This window comes from Anomaloglossus baeobatrachus, chromosome 2 (assembly GCF_048569485.1).
Source record: "Anomaloglossus baeobatrachus isolate aAnoBae1 chromosome 2, aAnoBae1.hap1, whole genome shotgun sequence".
NCBI lineage: Eukaryota > Metazoa > Chordata > Amphibia > Anura > Aromobatidae > Anomaloglossus > Anomaloglossus baeobatrachus.
This window is the reverse complement of record NC_134354.1, coordinates 744796483-744814091: the sequence shown is the minus strand read 5'-3', so window position 1 is coordinate 744814091 and position 17609 is coordinate 744796483. Positions and strand designations below refer to the sequence as shown.

Genomic DNA, 17609 nt, shown 5'->3' with positions numbered 1-17609 from the left:
TCTCGCCGACGTTCCGTGGAGACTTCCAGACGTCCAGGACCTTCTCACCCAAGGACCTTTTCTTCACCAGAATTCACAGTCGCTCAATTTAACGGCATGGCTGTTGAAGCCGCAGTACTAACTTCCGCGGGATTCTCAGAAAAGGTCGTCCAGACTATGATCAAAGCTCGGAAGCCTTCCTCTTCCCGCATTTACCACCGGACGTGGAAGGCCTATTTCCGCTGGTGTGAAGCTAACCAGGTCACAGCCATGACCTTCTCCTTGCCAGTTCTGTTGTCATTCCTACAGTCTGGTCTGGATGCTGGATTAGCACTCAGCTCCCTCAAGGGGCAAGTGTCTGCTCTTTCTATTCTCTTTCAAAGGAGGATTGCCTCTCGCTCACAGGTTCGTACATTCATTCAGGGGGCCGCGCATGCGGCGCCCCCCGTTCAACCTCCGGTGGAGCCCTGGGACCTCAACCTGGTTTTGTCTGTTCTCCAGCATTCCCCCTTCGAACCTATGCAGGAGATGTCCCTCACGTTCCTCTCTTGGAAGGTCGCCTTCTTAGTTGCCATCACGTCAATCAGGCGGGTATCTGAACTAGCGGCGCTTTCCTGTCGCTCTCAATATCTTGTCTTCCACCAGGATAAGGTAGTCCTCCGTCCGGTTCCGTCCTTTCTGCCCAAGGTGGTTTCCTCTTTCCATCTTAACGAGGACATTGTTCTCCCCTCCTTTTGTCCGAATCCTTCGCACCCTCGTGAGATTCTTCTCCACAAGCTGGACTTGGTCAGAGCTCTCCGTTTGTACATTTCCAGGACCTCTCAATTTAGACGGTCGGATTCCCTTTTTGTACTTCCGTCTGGCCCGCGCAAAGGCCTACCTGCCTCCAAGTCCTCCATTGCGCGATGGATTCGCTCTGCCGTACTGGAAGCCTACCGGGTAAGAGGGAGAACGCGCCCACTCAGGATTACGGCCCATTCCACCAGGGCGGTGGGAGCCTCGTGGGCGGTCCGTCACCACGCTCCAGCGTCGCAGCTTTGCAAAGCGGCCACCTGGTCTTCGCTTCACACTTTCACAAAGTTCTACAGGGTCCACACTTTCGCATCCTCCGATGCGAGCCTCGGTAGACGAGTTCTGCAGGCTGCAGTGGACCGAGGTCAGCCCTGAGAGTAACATTAGACCCACCCGTGGGACTGCTTTAGGACGTCCCATGGTCTCTGTGTCCCCCAATGAAGCGATAAAGAAAAGTAGATTTTGGGTACTCACCGTAAAATCTCTTTCTTGGAGCCTTCATTGGGGGACACAGCACCCGCCCTTGTGTTGGACATATGTTACTGTTCAATGTTTCTGTTGAATGTTGAGTTTAATGTCCACTTCTGTAAGATTGTTCGGTTTTTCTACTGTTGTCTCCTATTGCTTTCTCACTAACTGAGGTACAATTGCCAGTTGGTGGGTGTATACTGCATAGAAGGAGTTTTCCTTGTTTTGCTTAGTGTCGCCTCCTAGTGGCAGCAGCATACAACCCATGGTCTGTGTCCCCCAATGAAGGCTCCAAGAAAGAGATTTTACGGTGAGTACCCAAAATCTACTTTTTTTGGTCGTCACTCTCCCGCTGTGACACACACATCGCTGTGTGTGACAGCGAGAGAGCGACGAAATGAAGCGAGCCTGCTCTGTGCACATGTGGCTGCAGTACGCATCGGGTAATTAACCCGCTGTATACTATAGCAAGGAGAGCAGGAAGCCAGCGCTAAGCAGTGTGCGCGGCTCCCTGCTCTCTGCACTGTGACATGTAGCTGCAGCACACATCGGGTAATTAACCTGATGTGTACTGTACCTAGGAGAGCAAGGAGCCAGCGCTAAGCGCGGCTCCCTGCTCTCTGCACATGTAGCACAGCGACGTTATGATCGCTGCTTCTGCTGTGTTTGACAGCTAAGCAGCGATCATAACAGCGACTTACAAGGTCGCTGTTACGTCACAGAAAATGGTGACGTAACAGCGATGTCGCTGTCGCTTAGTGTGACCCCAGCTTTAGTCATCCCTGCCCCAGCACTGATTAGCAGCTCTCTGTCACTTTACAGTGTACACAGAAAGTCATAATGTTGGTGCGGTCATATACAGCTCAACAACCTAGATCTGCAGCAGAGAAAACGATCATAACTGTTGAAGTGACAAATCACTGGGATCAGCGTATTTGTCTCTATAGCATGCTGCTGTCGAATTACATGAAAAAAAAACCTGCTGACAGATTCCCTTTAATTAATCAGTTAAGTTTCTTGGTAACTTTCCCCCTCTCTACTTTGACCAGGCGCTAATATTATTTGGCATTAATTGTACTCTCTTTTTCTAGGCAAATCATTATCCAAATCCGCAGCTGATTCAAGTAGTTTATCCAGTTCTTTTGTACAAAGGTGAGTACTTGGATAATCATGTGGACAAATTTATGATTACATTTGCTAGTTTGTTTTTTAACATTTTTTTAATTTTTTTTTTATTTTTAAGCAGATTAGGAAATGGTACCATTCACCCTGACAGCAACAATCCTGCTGACAAAGAAGCAGAAGCTCATCGGAGGGTTCTCTTCTCCGACAGGAAAACTTCAGCCAAGTTTGGTTCTTCGTCCTCTACAAGTTCCAAAAGTCAAAAAGCTGATCGGAATGACTCTACCCAGAAATCGGGAGGAGTGTCTACATCTGGGTCAAACGTATCAAAAGAAATTAAAGAGGTTGAAAGTACTACCCCGTCTATAGTCGGCAAATCGAGAGTCTCCACAACTACTCTTGTTACCACAAAGGACCAGGGCATGGAGAAGAGACCTGTTGCCTTAAGTGGTGGCACTCTTGGCAACAAGGAGAATGTTCTGCATGGAGGGACTGAAACGGCGCAACTCGATAAGAGGAGCAATACTCAAGAAAGCGAAAAGAATGTCAAACGCCCCCAGGAAACGAGTAGGAAACCAACCTCTTTGCCAAACATCCTTAGGAGGACGCCCCAAAAGGTTCTCCCAGAACGAGTCTGCCCCACGAGTCCTCTAGTGAAACAAGCTAGCCAGTTATTACAGGGCATGCAGTTTCAGAGTCCAAAGAAATCCTCTCAGGAAGATTTGTCCTTTTCACCTACCACAGGCTCTGGATTGGAAGACGGGCCTTTGGATAACCATGTAACTCAGACAAGAACCCCCCCAACAAGCAAGCGTTCCAATGAGGATGGCGGAACCCCAAAACCAATGTTTCCACCTGCAACTCCAGATCTGCCCACATGCAGCCCTGCCAGCGAAGCTGGTAGTGAGAACAGTGTCAATATGGCTGCCCACACACTAATGATACTGTCACGTGCCTCTCTTGCAAAATCTGATCCTAACACTCCTTTAAAGGATAATACTCAACAAGTAAAATCTTCCAAGAGCTCTTCTAAAAAGAGAAAGCTTGAAGAAACTGAGGTATTTGAGAGACAATCAAATAAGAAAACCCACCTAAGCCCATCAGATATACATAAAAAGAAGAAAGCGAAGGTACTGCCTTTTTCTTATTTTAGCCATTTTAGAGTATAGTTCTTGCAGCCAAAAGTTACATGGGCCTTCAAAATTGATAGGACTGGCAGCTAGGTTTGAGGTCTGATGTTCGTAAACCTAGCACCTCTCATTTTTACGGTTTACACTGGCACAGTGGCTTTTCCATATTTGCCCGTCACTTGAATGGGTTGACCGACAATATCATATGGATCAACTGCTGTGTCATTGAAAGTAATGTAGTGCTTCTGTGGCAGCTTTACTCTTATCATCTGTGTGGTTTTAGGAGGTGGTGTCCTGGAGGTGAACGATTATCAGGACAGCTTTGTATTAGATACCGGGAAATAGGTTTTGTTTACCCAGAGGAAAATGAGCAAGGATTGATGAGACTGCATGAACAAAATGTCTAAGGGTCAGAACTGATGTTCTAATAGAGATATCTTAGAATGGTAGAGTTGAAAGGGACCTCGAGCCATTGGGTCTAAACCCCAGCAAGAGCAGTTTTCTGAAATCATCTCAGCTATATGTTTATCCAGTTTCAGCTTGAAGATTTCCATTGATGGAGAGTTTGCTACCTCCCGTGGTAGCCTGTTCCACTCTGTGACTGTCCTCACTACCTCCCGTGGTAGCCTGTTCCACTCTGTGACTGTCCTCACTACCTCCTGTAGTAGCCTGTTTTATGCTCTGACTGTCCTCAGTACCTCCTGTGGTCGCCTGTTCCACTCTATGATTGCACTCACTGTCAGAAAGTTTTTCCTAATGTCTAATCTGAATCAATTTCCTTAAGTTTCATCCCATTACTTCTTGTACTTCCTTGTGCTAATGAGAATAGGGTAGCTCCCTCTGCACTGCGACTACCTTTAAGATATTTGTAGACCACTATTAAGTCTCCTCTCAGCCTTCTCTTTAGTTCTTTTAGCCGGTCTTCATATATGACATGGTTTGCAGACCTTCTACCATCTTGGTGGCTTTTTTCTGGACCTGCTCCAATATATCGGTCTTTCTTGAATTGAGGGCCCAGAACTGTACACAGTGTTCCAGGTGGGGTGACCAGGCCAGAGTCTTCATCTAGATTCAATGCTTGTCTTGACACATACCAGAATTTTGTTGGCCTTTTTAGCTGCAGCTCTGCATTGTTGGCTCATGTTGAGTCTGGGATCTACTATTGTGCCCAAGTCCTTTTCCCTGCTGCTATCACCTAGTTCTATTCCTCCAACACTATATATGCTTTTTACATTTCTTTTCCCCGCATGATATGAGCTTCTGTATGATACATTATGTAGATATTATCGATGACCAATTAGATTCACGCTGTTCTGGTCTGGTGTCTAGTTATTCATCACACCAGGCCTTTCTTTTTGCATTTGGCTTCTTAGAGCCTCTGACGCCTACTAGTCCTCATGATGTTGTGGAGCTCCTTGAGTGCCAGAGGTGCCCAAGGATGCTGGTTGCCACTGAGGACCAGACTTGACATTTGGGAAAAGTCAAATTGCTCTTTTCTACTAGAACGTTCTCACTTGTCCTCTTCTGGGTTTTTCAAGTGTCTTCCAAATATCCTATTGGTGGAGATCCAGATCAGTTATCACCAGTGTTGGCAAGTACTGGATGTAAAAGGTATATGGAGAGGAACGTTTAGTGGCCACTGACTGGTACTGTAGATCAGCTCCTATTCTGTCTTCTAATATTAAGTATCTGCCAGATGCTTCTGAAGGAATGAAGGAATAAAACAGGCTCCCAGATAGCAAAAACGTTTTTCCTACATGAGATCACTGTAATGAGACCTCAAAAAATACCAATTATCTATATATATAATTGCCTTATTCTGTCTGTCTGTCTGTCTGTCTGTCTGTCTATCTGTCTGTCTGTCTGTCATGCTCCAAAATTGTGTCCTTACGGTGACACAAAGCTGATTGGCCGCTGGGCTCGCCATGGCCCCGCCCCCCCACACGGATTGGCCGCTCACCCAGGCTGCGCCCCCACACGGATTGGCCAGCCGCTCGCCCAGGCTCCGCCCCCCCCACAGATTGGCCTCTCGCCCCGGCACCCTGCAGGCATTGGCAATTCAGCCACGCCCCGCCCCCCTCACGCAATGCACGTTAGCTCTGGCCCCACCCCCTCCCTCCCCCCGCGCATTTCTCTAACTGACACGGCTGTCACGGAGGTGAGTACGGTACTCCCTATCCCCCCCCAACCCCCCCCCCCCCCCCCCGGCCCCCGCTCCCAAAGGGGTGGTGTGGATACTCGCATGGTTACAAGCGCTGTCACGGAGGTGAGTACTGTACTCCCTCCCCCTCCCCCGGCCCCCGCTCCCACGGCAGTGGTGGGAGTGGTGTGGATACGTTGGTAACCATGCTCGCATGGTTACAAGCCCATCAAGGTCCTGCTGCGCCGGAAGGTCCACACGCACACACACAAACATACACACACATCAGATCACACTCACACTCACTCTCATACACACCTCACACACACCTCACATCGCATCCACATACTCACGACATCCTGGGATATCGCTTGCTTCTCGGCGGCGAAAATGTGCTGTTGTGATCTTCCAGGACCTGACGGAGGATCACATGGCCAGAAGCATGTGATATCCCCGGATGTTGTGAGTATGAGCGCGTAAGTGCGATATCGTCAGTGTCTGTGTGTGTGAGTGGATGCGATCGGGTGTGTGTGAGTGGATGCGATCGGGTGTGTGTGAGTGGATGCGATCGGGTGTGTGTGAGTGGATGCGATCGGGTGTGTGTGAGTGGATGCGATCGGGTGTGTGTGAGTGGATGCGATCGGGTGTGTGTGAGTGGATGCGATCGGGTGTGTGTGTGAGTGGATGCGATCGGGTGTGTGTGTGAGTGGATGCGATCGGGTGTGTGTGTGAGTGGATGCGATCTGGTGTGTGTGTGAGTGGATGCGATCGGGTGTGTGTGTGAGTGGATGCGATCGGGTGTGTGTGTGAGTGGATGCGATCGGGTGTGTGTGTGAGTGCATGCGATCGGGTGTGTGAGTGTCGGCAGAGGAGCAGGGCGTGCTGGAGGAGGCTGGGAGCAGAGAGGCTGATCATGGGGAAGAGGGAAATGCTGATGCTGAAGGAGGCTGGGATAGGAAAGCTGGGAAGAAGGAGGCTGGGAGGAGAGAGGCTGATCCTAGGGAAGGCTGGGGAGAGGAGGCTGATGCTGAGGGAGGCTGGAAGGAGAGAGGCTGATGCTGAGGGAGGCTGGGACGAGGGAGGCTGATGCTTAGGGAAGCTGATGCTGGAGGAGGCTGGAAGAACAGAGGCTGATGCTGGTGGAGGCTGATGCTTGGGGAGGCTGATGCTGGGGGAGACTGGGACAGGAAGGCTGATGCTGAGCGAGGCTGGGAGAGGGAGGCTGGGAGGAAGGAGGCTGGGAGGAGAGAGGCTGATCCTTGGGAAGGCTGGGAAAGGGAGGCTGATGCTGAGGGAGGCTGGAAGGAGAGAGCCTGATGCTAGGGACAGAGACGCTGATGCTGGGAGGAGAGAGGCTGATGCTGCGGGCAGAGAGGCTGATGATGCGGGTAGAGAGGCTGATGCTGGCGCAGCATGGCGGATGGAGCACGTTTGGTAATGCGCAGCATGGCGGATGGAGCACGTTTGGGAGTGCGCAGCATGGCGGATGAAGTACGTTTGGGAGTGCGCAGCATGGCGGATGGAGCACGTTTGGGAGTGCGCAGCATGGCGGATGGAGCACGTTTGGGAGTGCGCAGCATGGCGGATGCAGCACGATGGCGAGTGCGGAGTATGGCGGATGGAGCATGTTTGGGAGTGCGCAGCATGGCGGATGGACCACGTTTGGGAGTGCGCAGCATGGCGGATGGAGCACGTTTGAGAGTGCGCAGCATGGGAGATGGAGCACGATGGGGGGTGCGCAGCATAGGGGATGGAGCACGATAGGGAGTGCACTGCATGGGGGATGGAGCACGATGAGGAGTGCCCAGCATGGCGGATGGAGCACGTTTAGGAGTGCGCAGCATGGCGGATGGAGCACGTTTGGGAGTGCGCGGCATGGCGGATGGAGCACGTTTGGGAGTGCGCAGCATAGATGATGGAGCACGATGGGGGGTGCGCAGCATAGGGGATAGAGCACGATGGGGAGTGCGCTGCATGGGGCATGGAGCACGATGGGGAGTGTGGAGTATGGCGGATGGAGCACGTTTGGGAGTGCGCAGCATGGTGGATGGAGCACATTTGGGAGTGCGCAGCATGGCGGATGGAGCACGTTTAGGAGTGCGCAGCATGGGAGATGGAGCACGATGGGGAGTGCGCAGCGTGGCGGATGGAGCACGATGGGGAGTGCGCAGCATGGGGAATGGAGCACGATGGGGAGTGCGCAGCATGGCGGATGGAGCACGTTTGGGAGTGCGCAGCATGGCGGATGGAGCACGTTTGGGAGTGCGCAGGATGGGAGATGTAGCACGATGGGGGTGCGCAGCATAGGGGATGGAGCACGATGGAGAGTGCACACCTCCCCCCAACACACACACACACGCGCGCGCGCGCACTGCACAACACACCACACACACACACTGGAAACCACAAACAACTGCCCTACACAGACACCCACACACAGACAACGCTGCACACACAAATATACGCACATACCGCACATATATATAACAAAAATCATACATGAACTACACAATACGTAAATTCTAGAATACCCGATGCGTAGAATCGGGCCACCTTCTAGTTACTATATAATGACCTTAAACAAGCAGATAACACTTGTGCAATTTCAACTTTGAAATGTGATCTAAACCCATGCTTCACTTCCACCATCACTAATTCGGCATCTTGTTTTTTGTCTACCTCTTACAGAAACATCGTAAGAAGAGCACGGACAATTTCCCGGCTGGAATGGACGTGGATAAATTTTTAATGTCCCTTCATTATGATGAATAATGTAAATTTAGAGCAAAAGTGCACAATGTACCTTAGAGCTATAATGTTATGTGTAAAGATGTAAAAACACTTCTGTATATAACAAGCCGGAGAGGTTACGGTCTTTTCTTTTTTTTATTTGTTTTAATTATTATTATTATATTATAGCACTTGCTGCCTTGCTTTGCTTTTCCAAGCTGTAAATAATTGAATGTTTGGACAAAGTAATTACGGCAGTCTTGACCTACTCACCCAATACAGTTGTAAATTTTATATATTTTTGATGCGTTTTTTCCAGCTTTCAGCCCATGTTCTTAACACAGTTCAGGTTTGGTAACATCTTATAATAAAAGACAAGTCTGTTAATGGGTTTCTATGATTTTCTTTTCTGTGTTGATCTTAAAATATACATCTTAAAAGTCAAGGAATAATAACTCATATCACAGTCTGAAAAAGGTGTTTTATCGAACCCCAGGTTCCCCCCCCCACAAAACAAAACAAAAAAAAAAAAACAAGACAAAAAAAGCAAAGGGAGGATAAGTGATGGAAGAGAGGAGAAAAAAAGGAAGGGAGTCGAAAAAAATAAGAACATGCGCCCATCACCTTAATAATATACACAAAGTAAAAAATAAAAAACAAACATGTCTCTGGATATCCTCACAAAGCAAAAATGGATCTTATCCCTAGTGTGACTCTCCTTATCAAATCAAGCCCAGTCTATGCCTCACTTATTCAAGCCCTGACTCAATCCACAAAGCCCATGGTTGTTTTTTTTTTTTTTTTTGCTTATTTTTTGGTTTATAAGGTGCACCGGATTATAAGATGCACCTCAAATCTAGAAAAAAAAATGGTGCAGAAAAGAGGGTGGTCTTTTTTATAATACGGCGGTGTCGTTTCGGAGCGGGACGACAGCGGTGGTGGAGCAGGATCACAGGAGGCAGGGGCGGTGGTAGAGCAGGGCGATGCTGCGGGTGTCCAAGAAACTGTTGGAGGTGACATCTGTGCTGGGGCTGCAGACGATATGAGCTTCAAATAATGGCGCTCGGCGCCAGCGCATGCATTCGAAGATTGAGCTCTCGAATCAATGACAAGCCATATCTCATCTGCATGCGCAGATCCGGGCGTCCGTTTCCTTATGTCCGCTGCTGGGAGATAAATGGTCCGGAGGCAGCGCATGTGCAGATGAGATCTTGAGCCGAGAGGTCCATCTGCGCACGTGCCAACTCCGGGCGCCATTCCCATGCACAGCCGCCGCAGTCCCTTCACAACCGCCGCAGCATTGCACCTGCCTCCTGCTACCGCTCTCCACCACTCCCCCCAGTAATCTACATTTGGATTTTAAGATGCACCCCTCACTTTCCTCACAAATTTTTGGGAGCAAAAATGCATCTAATCCGAAAAATACACTACCTCTTTTTCCATATGAAAAGCCAGGAGAAACTGAGCATATATGGTGCAAAATTATAACAAACTTTATTAGAAATGCATTATTAAAATGATACACAGAAAATCAGGGCCATGATTAAAAGGGTTAAAACCACATGGAAGGGCCTTTCCCTGATGAAGCTGGAGCCACTGTGATTCATTGCCTAGCGAAACGTACGTTGGAGGATGGCTTTAGGGCAGGTTGGGTGGCACTGTTCCTCTGGGAGCTTTCCTTGTCCATGACAACTTTAATCTTATCAGGGTAATTGCTGTACTACTACTCCCATGGCATTTGCTATGACTTATGGTCCCCATTTGGCACATGCACTTTAGTGGATACAAATACTCAGTTGTAATCTGTTTATAACAATTGATCCAATTTGGGCTTATTACATTGTGATTCATTGCATTGTACACTGTTGTTTATCTTTCATGGGTTTTTCATGTTCTATGCAACCTCGTATTTAGTGTTATTCCCAGGCACTCAGAGTCTCATAGTGCCATCACACTTCCATGTGGTTTTAACCCTTTTAATCATGGCCCTGATTTTCTGTGTATCATTTTAATCATGCATTTCTAATAAACTTTGTTATAATTTTGCAGCATATATACTCAATTTTCCTGGCTTTTCATGTATTCTATGGAGTAGGTGTTCACCACAGGGCCCCTCACTTGAGGAGGTCTCTGATGGTTCCATATAATTATACTGGTTATGAGGTCTTTCTCTGATGCCTCATTGGGGGACACAGGACCATGGGTGTTATGCTGCCTATCCATAGGAGGACACTAGATGCAAAAGCATAGCTCCTCCTCTGCAGTATACATCCCCTGGCCGGGTCAGGCAACCCCAGTTTTTAGCTTAGTGTCTGTAGGGGCACGTCCTTTCAAGGTTTGTTATTTTTTGAGGGCGACGGTTTCCTTTTGGGACCGATCTCCCACTACCATCAACGGGCGGGAACGTGGAGTGTCACCTCCATGTACCCCCTCCTGCGACGCTGGATCCTTGGCTGGACGACGGGTTCCACAGACACCGATTTTTCCAAAGCCCAGGGTAGAGGCCTGTGCCCTTATAGCCCAATTCCTCAGCCCCTCTTTGCAGGCTCTGACTTGAATATGGCACCAATTCCTCAGCCCCTCTTTGCAGGCTCTGGGTTGAATATGGCACCAGTGTGACCAGACACAGCAAGCTGACTCTATTTTCACTGCCTGGACTGAAGCAGTGTTTTAAGGTGAGATCCTCCCTGACTGGTTTCCCAGACAAAGGGAGAAAAGACGCTACAGGGAAGGCTCCCAGGACATTTACAGTATTTATTATGAGAAAGTCCCTTGCTGAGTGCAAGGAGGAGAGCCCCAAGGATCCTGCACACACAGTGTTAACTTTTCTCTAGCTTGCTGGCTGGAGGAGGGGGGACGTCACTCCTGTTTGCAGAAAGTCCTGCAGATAATTTCCCGGTGGCAGGTGGAGGGCCCAGGGCTCAGGGACTCACGCTGTTTATTCGCTCTGTTTATTTGCTCTAACAGAAAAGTCGGCTGATAACCACCAGTGACAAACTGTGTGCTGACTGGAGGGAGAGGGAGGAAAACTATCAGAAGCTCCCTTCCCGCCGTTTTTTACTACCCACAGCAGGGGGGGGCACACTGACTTCATCTTCGCGCTCTTTTAGCGCTAAGACCCGCCCCCCCCCCCCCGCGGCTGCGATAAGCCCCACCCCCCAGGAAAGCGTGCGAAGATCTCCATAGAGGTTAATCCTTCCTGAGGACAGGGCCATCGGCTGATTCTGGTGAGGTGCTTGCTTCACTTGTAGCTCTGCTGAGCATGGCTCCCCCTCCTGGCATACTCCTATTAGGAGCATGCAGAATTCTAAGGGCACTAAGAGTGCTAAGGCCCACATAGTCTATTATTCAGCCTGCACTGCCTGCCACGCTGAGCTACCACAAAAAAAAATACCTCTTCTCTCTGTGAGTTCTGTGCCCCTATAGCCCCCCAAGACCCCCCTGCCACCACCGCAGAGCCTAGGGCTCCCAGCCCACCGGAATGGGCACAGTTTCTGTCCCAATCCATGGAAAAACTGTCACAGAACCTGGTGCTGGCTATGCAATGTCGTCCTCCACACCCTTCTGGGTCCCTGGACGGAACGCAGCCTGAGGATACCCTTATGGAGGATCCTTCTGAGGTAATCTGGGCACATATTCAACCCAGTTGCAGGGATCAGGAAAAGAGCACACGGCCGGGTGTCTCCAGCGGGCTCTCCCTCGGGAGCACACAGGGCAGGCTCTCCCACACGCTCCACTGCTTCTGAAGAGCTGGAGGAGGGAGTATGCTGTTTATACCAAGAGGATTCCTTGGTTTCAGCCTCCCCAGATCAAACTGCAATAGACTCCCTTATAGCAGCAATCAACCAAACTCTGCATGTGGAGGATCCCCCATCCACTACCATTGACCGTGCGGTCTCCTTGTCTCCTTTAAGAGGGCAAAGAAACCCAAAAAGGTTTTCGCTGATCACCCAGAGTTTCAGGATATCCTCACAAAGCAAAGAGAGAAGCCTGACAGGCACTTCGGTAACCGAAAACTCATGGAGTCCCGGTACCCTTTTGCCTCACCTGCCTCTAAGGGCTGGGCCGATCCGCCCTCGGTCGACACCCCCCCCCCCGGTCTCCCACCTTACCACAAAGGCGCTCCTGTCTTTACCCAATGGTTCCTCCATCAAGGACCCGCCCGCTCTGTTTTGAGGCTGCGGGTTCCTCCCTCTCGCCCTCCTTTGCGCTGTGTGGGTCGCAAAGGCGATCTCGGTCTGGGCAGACTCCCTTAACACTTCGCTTGAGGAATCCCAGTTCACTCATACCTTCACAGAGGTAACAGCTCAAATTGCCGCTGCGGCGGAGTACCTCATGCAGGCCTCCATGGATGCTGCTACCTGCGCAGCGTTTGCCGCCTCAAATACCATAGCCATCCGTAGAGCTCTCTGGCTCCGGCAATGGCGAGCGGACTCTGCCTCCAAGAAATCTCTCACGGGCCTTCCCTTTTTTCCAGACCAATTGTTTGGCGAACGTCTGGACAAGCTCATTTCTGACGCCACGGAAGGGAAGAGTACCTCCCTCCCCCAGCTGAAGTCCAGGACGTCCTTCACCAGACGTCCACAGTCCTCGTTCCGCTCCTTTTGGAACTCATTTGGTTGGTCGACATCCCGTGCTGTCCCCGCCACCAGCCGCGGACTACGCAGGGACCGACCTCAGCTTCCCCGAAACCCACTTCGTCATGGCAGCCTAGACCGAAACAGTCCAAGACTAGGGAGACTCGGCCACGACGTTTCCCCCCCCCATGACTCTTTCGGCGCCCCGGAAGACACACTCATTGTAGGAGGTCGACTGCGGCTCTTCCAACACATCTGGGCTGCCGCCTCAGACGACAAATGGGTGCGAGACCTTGTGTCTTCCGGTTACCACATAGAATTTCGGACCCGACCCCCAAGTCGGTTCATTCAACACCCCCCCCAAAGACTCGAAAACGACGCGAAGCTTTTTTGTCAGCAATCCACTCGCTCCAAACAGCAGGAGTGATAATACCTATCCCAGACGAGAAGTTCGGGGAGTTTTATTCCAACCTCTTTTGTGGTCCCCAAAAAGGATGGGTCAGTTCGACCCATCCTGGACCTCAAACACCTGAACAAACGTGCACGTACGGAGATTCAGAAATGGAGTCCCTAAGGTCCATTATTGCATCCATGCTCGAAGGGGAATTCCTCGCCTCCATAGATATCAAGGACGCGTACCTGCACATACCCATCTCCCCAGATCACCAAAAGTTCCTCCGCTTCGCAGTTCAGGACTCCCACTTTCAATTCGTAGCTCTACCCTTCGGCCTTGAAAGCGCACCAAGGGTCTTCACCAAAGTCACCATGGCGGCCGCCATGGGCGTCCTTCACGCCAGGGGAGTAGTCGTTCTCCCTTACTTGGACGACCTCCTCATCAAGGCCCCCTCCTTCCGCGACTGCTCAACCAGCGTACAGATTACTGTGGACACCCCTATCCCGCTTAGGGTGGCTAGTGAATCTGGACAAATCATCCCCGATCCCATCACCTTCCTGGGCATGTCCCTGGACACCCGTCGGGGCTTGATCCTTCTCCCTCAGGACAAGGCGATCACTCTTCAACGAGCAGTACGCTGCCTTCTACGTCCTCCGTCTCACTCCATTCGATTCAGCATGAAAGTGCTCAGCAGGATGGTGGCAGCTATGGAAGCAGTACCCTTTGCTCAACTGCACCTTCGCCCACTGCAGCTAGCCCTTCTAGCGGCCTGGGATAAGAGCCCCTTCTCCCTGAACAGACATCTTCACCTGACGCCTTCAGTCAGGTACGCACTCCGCTTCGGTCCTCATCCCTATCGAAGGGGAGATCTTTTCTCCCAGTGAACTGGCTGGTCCTGACCACGGACGCCAGCCTCCTAGGCTGGGGAGCAGTGTACCAGCACCACATTGCTCAAGGACGTTGGACGCCACAGGAGTATATCCTACCCATAAACATCCTGGAACTCTGCGCGATCTTCCTCGCGCTCAGAGCGTTCTGCCCTCTGCTAGCGGGTCGTCAGATTCGAGTCCAATCGGACAATGCGACAGCTGTAGCCTATATCAATCGGCAGGGGGGCACCCGCAGCAAAGCGGCTTTTCTCGAGGCCCACAAGATCCTCAGCTGGGCCGAATCGTCGGGATCAGTGATATCAGCGGTACACATACCGGGGGTAGAGAACTGGACAGCAGACTTTTTAAGTCGCCAAGGCCTGGCCGCCGGAGAATGGTCTCTCCACTCAGATGTGTTTCTACTCATCTGCACTCGCTGCGGCACACCAGATGTGGACCTAATGGCCTCAAGGTTGAATGCAAAGGTACCCGCGTTCATGGCCAGGTCACGCGACCCACAGTCCATCGGCGCGGATGCTCTAGTCTGCTCCTGGCACCAATTCCGCCTGCCTTACATATTTCCACCTCTACCCCTGCTGCCGCGGGTAATCAGGAAGATCAAGGCAGAGGGAGTCCCGGTGATACTGATAGCACCGGACTGGCCCAGGCGCGCCTGGTACGCCGAATTAGTGCAAATGCTCACCCAAGGGCCCATTTCCCATCAGAACTCCAGAGCCCTGAAGCTGACGGCATGGCCATTGAGCCCTGGGTATTAACAAGAGCGGGATTCTCCCCCTCGGTTGTTTCCACCATGATCAGCGCCCGAAAGCCTGCTTCATCCCGCATTTACCACCGTACGTGGAAAATCTTCCTTTCATGGTGCAGGGAAACTAACGTCCAGCCTATGCTTCTGGCTATCCCCAGAATTCTGGACTTTCTGCAGTCTGGCTTGCAAGCGGAGTTGGCTCTCAGTTCCCTTAAAGGGCAGGTCTCAGCGCTCTCAATCTTCTACCAATGCCGCCTGTCTCAAAAACCGCAAGTCAAGACCTTCCTCCAGGGCGTTTCCCATCTAGTTCCCCCGTACAAATGGCCGCTGGAAACATGGGACCTCAACCTCGTTCTGGACAGTCTCCAGAGGTCTCCCTTTTAACCCCTCAAGGAATCCTCCCTTGCTCTTCTGTCCTGGAAGGTAACATTCCTGATGGCAATTACATCCATCAGACGGGTTTCGGAGCTAGCAGCACTCTCTTGCCAAGAGCCTTTTCTGATCATTCACCAGGACAAGGTGGTTCTGCACCCCCTTCCGGATTTTCTTCCAAAGGTTCTTACCCCGTTTCATTTGAACGAGGACATTGTTCTGCCTTCCTTTTGTCCACACCCGGTTCATAGGGTGGAAAGGTCTCTGCATTCGTTAGTCTTCATCAGAGCTCTCAGATATTACATATCCAGGACAGCCCCCTTTAGGAAAACGGACTCTTTGTTTGTCATTCCTGAGGGGCCTAAGAATGGACCGGCAGCTTCAAAGGCGACTCTTGCTCGCTGGATTCGCTGTGCGATCCAGGAAGTCTACCGCTTGCAACTCAAGCCCATTCCTAGTGGGCTGCGGGCTCATTCCACGCGAGCAGTTGGCGCTTCGTGGGCCATTCGGCATCGGGCTTCAGTGGAACAGGTGTGTAAGGCTGCGACCTGGTCTAGCCTACATACGTTTTCAAAGCATTACAGAGTCCATACCCAGGTTTCAACTGAGGCAAATCTGGGTAGGAAAATTCTGCAAACGGCAGTAGAGCACCTCTCTCAGTAGGCGCTCCAGGCTGTCTGGGACTGGTTCCTAGTCCTTGGGTTGTGTTGTCGTCTTTTATGTTTCCCACCCATGGACTGCTTTAGGACGTCCCATGGTCCTGTGTCCCCCAATGAGGCGTCAGAGAAAAACGGATTTTTGTGTACTCACCGTAAAATCGTTTTCTTTTAGCCATCATTGGGGGACACAGCACCCACCCTGTTGCCCTGTTGGGCCTTGGTTCTCTCAGTACTTTATTTGGTTATGACTCTTCTTTTCTCATGTTCCTCTGTTGAGAAGTTTTTACTGTTTTTTTCTCCTACTGCTTGTGTACTAAAACTGAGGTTGCCTGGCCCGGCCAGGGGGTGTATACTGCAGAGGAGGAGCTATGCTTTTGCATCTACTTAGTGTTCTCCTATGGATAGGCGGCATAACACCCATAGTCCTGTGTCCCCCAATGATGGCTAAGAGAAAACGATTTTACGGTGAGTAGACAAAAATCCGTTTTTGTTTTTGTCTTTTTCCATATTTAGAAGATCATTTTCTTATTCCTATTGCAATCTGGGATCAGTGAAGAGTTTCCACAAACCCAAGGAATACCGGATTTTGGCCATTGCAGTGGAAATCTGAAAACCATTCATTAAATTTTGGCACTTTCTTCACCAATTTGACATCATATTAACATTAAAAACATGGAAGAAGTCAGGAGCCACTTGGTGAGTTGCATTGCATGCTAGATGTCCACAGACTTCAAACTTACGGCCCAGGTTGGAGGAAAAGTTGCAAAGTCTGGAAGAGAGAATAGTTACATTGCAAATTATTAAGGAATATGAGGAGTTCTTAAGAGTAGAAGTATTTCTTCAGAGTACAGAAAGTGAAGAAATTTGTAGTGCACCTCAAGAAACAGAGGGATGGAAGCACGTGACCCAGAGGATTGGGAGGCAGTCTGTACCCATACTGCTCAGGAACCAGTACCAGTTTCCTAGGAGAACCATGATCGTTTACATCAGAAGACGACTTTGCCCTCAAAGAACAACCTTGTAAGCACTCAGTCCTCTTTGATATATAAAAAAATGGAGAGTGGTGGTCATGGGGGATTCCTTGTTAAGAGGAACAGAGCCCGCTATCTGCAGACCATATTTAAGCTTAAGAGAAAGGTGCTGTCTTCCAGTTGCAAAAAGCAAAGCTGTTATAACAGGATATCAGTACTCTTCAGACCTACAGATGACTACCCATTCCAGCTAGTACATGTGGGACAAATGACACCACAAGAAAAGACTTGGAAACCATCTGCAGTGATTTTGAAGACTTAGGCAAGAAAGTGAAAGAACTGTGAATGCAGGAGGTCTTCTCATCCATCCTAGTGGATAGACACGGAACAAGGAGGTAGAACAAGATTCTACAGGTGAACAACTGGTTATGGCGATAGTGTAGTCAGCAAGGATTTAGATTTCTGGATCATGGAGTAAATTACCTATACAAGGACTACTTGGTAGAGAGAGGCTGTAAAACATATTCCTGCACCAAATCTGCATCTCCTGGCAAAAAAAGGCATCAATATCGCATTGCATTTTTGATGTTTATTTTTTTTATTTATTTTTTTTGCCAGGAGATGCCGATTTGGTGCTGGA

General features: G+C 50.2%; 1 protein-coding gene across 2 annotated transcripts in view; it reads left to right on the top strand.

Annotated features, from left to right (window-relative positions):
- Positions 1 to 8748, top strand: part of NPAT (nuclear protein, coactivator of histone transcription) — a 127946-nt gene extending 119198 nt beyond the window's left edge. For both annotated transcript variants that reach the window (XM_075337437.1, XM_075337436.1), the window contains 3 exons: positions 2331 to 2391; positions 2486 to 3491; positions 8320 to 8748. In XM_075337437.1, coding sequence (XP_075193552.1) covers positions 2331 to 2391; positions 2486 to 3491; positions 8320 to 8403 — 1151 coding nt within the window. In that variant the 3' untranslated portion in view covers positions 8404 to 8748. The remainder of the gene's footprint in view (positions 1 to 2330; positions 2392 to 2485; positions 3492 to 8319) is intronic.
- The last annotated feature ends 8861 nt before the right edge of the window (positions 8749 to 17609 follow it).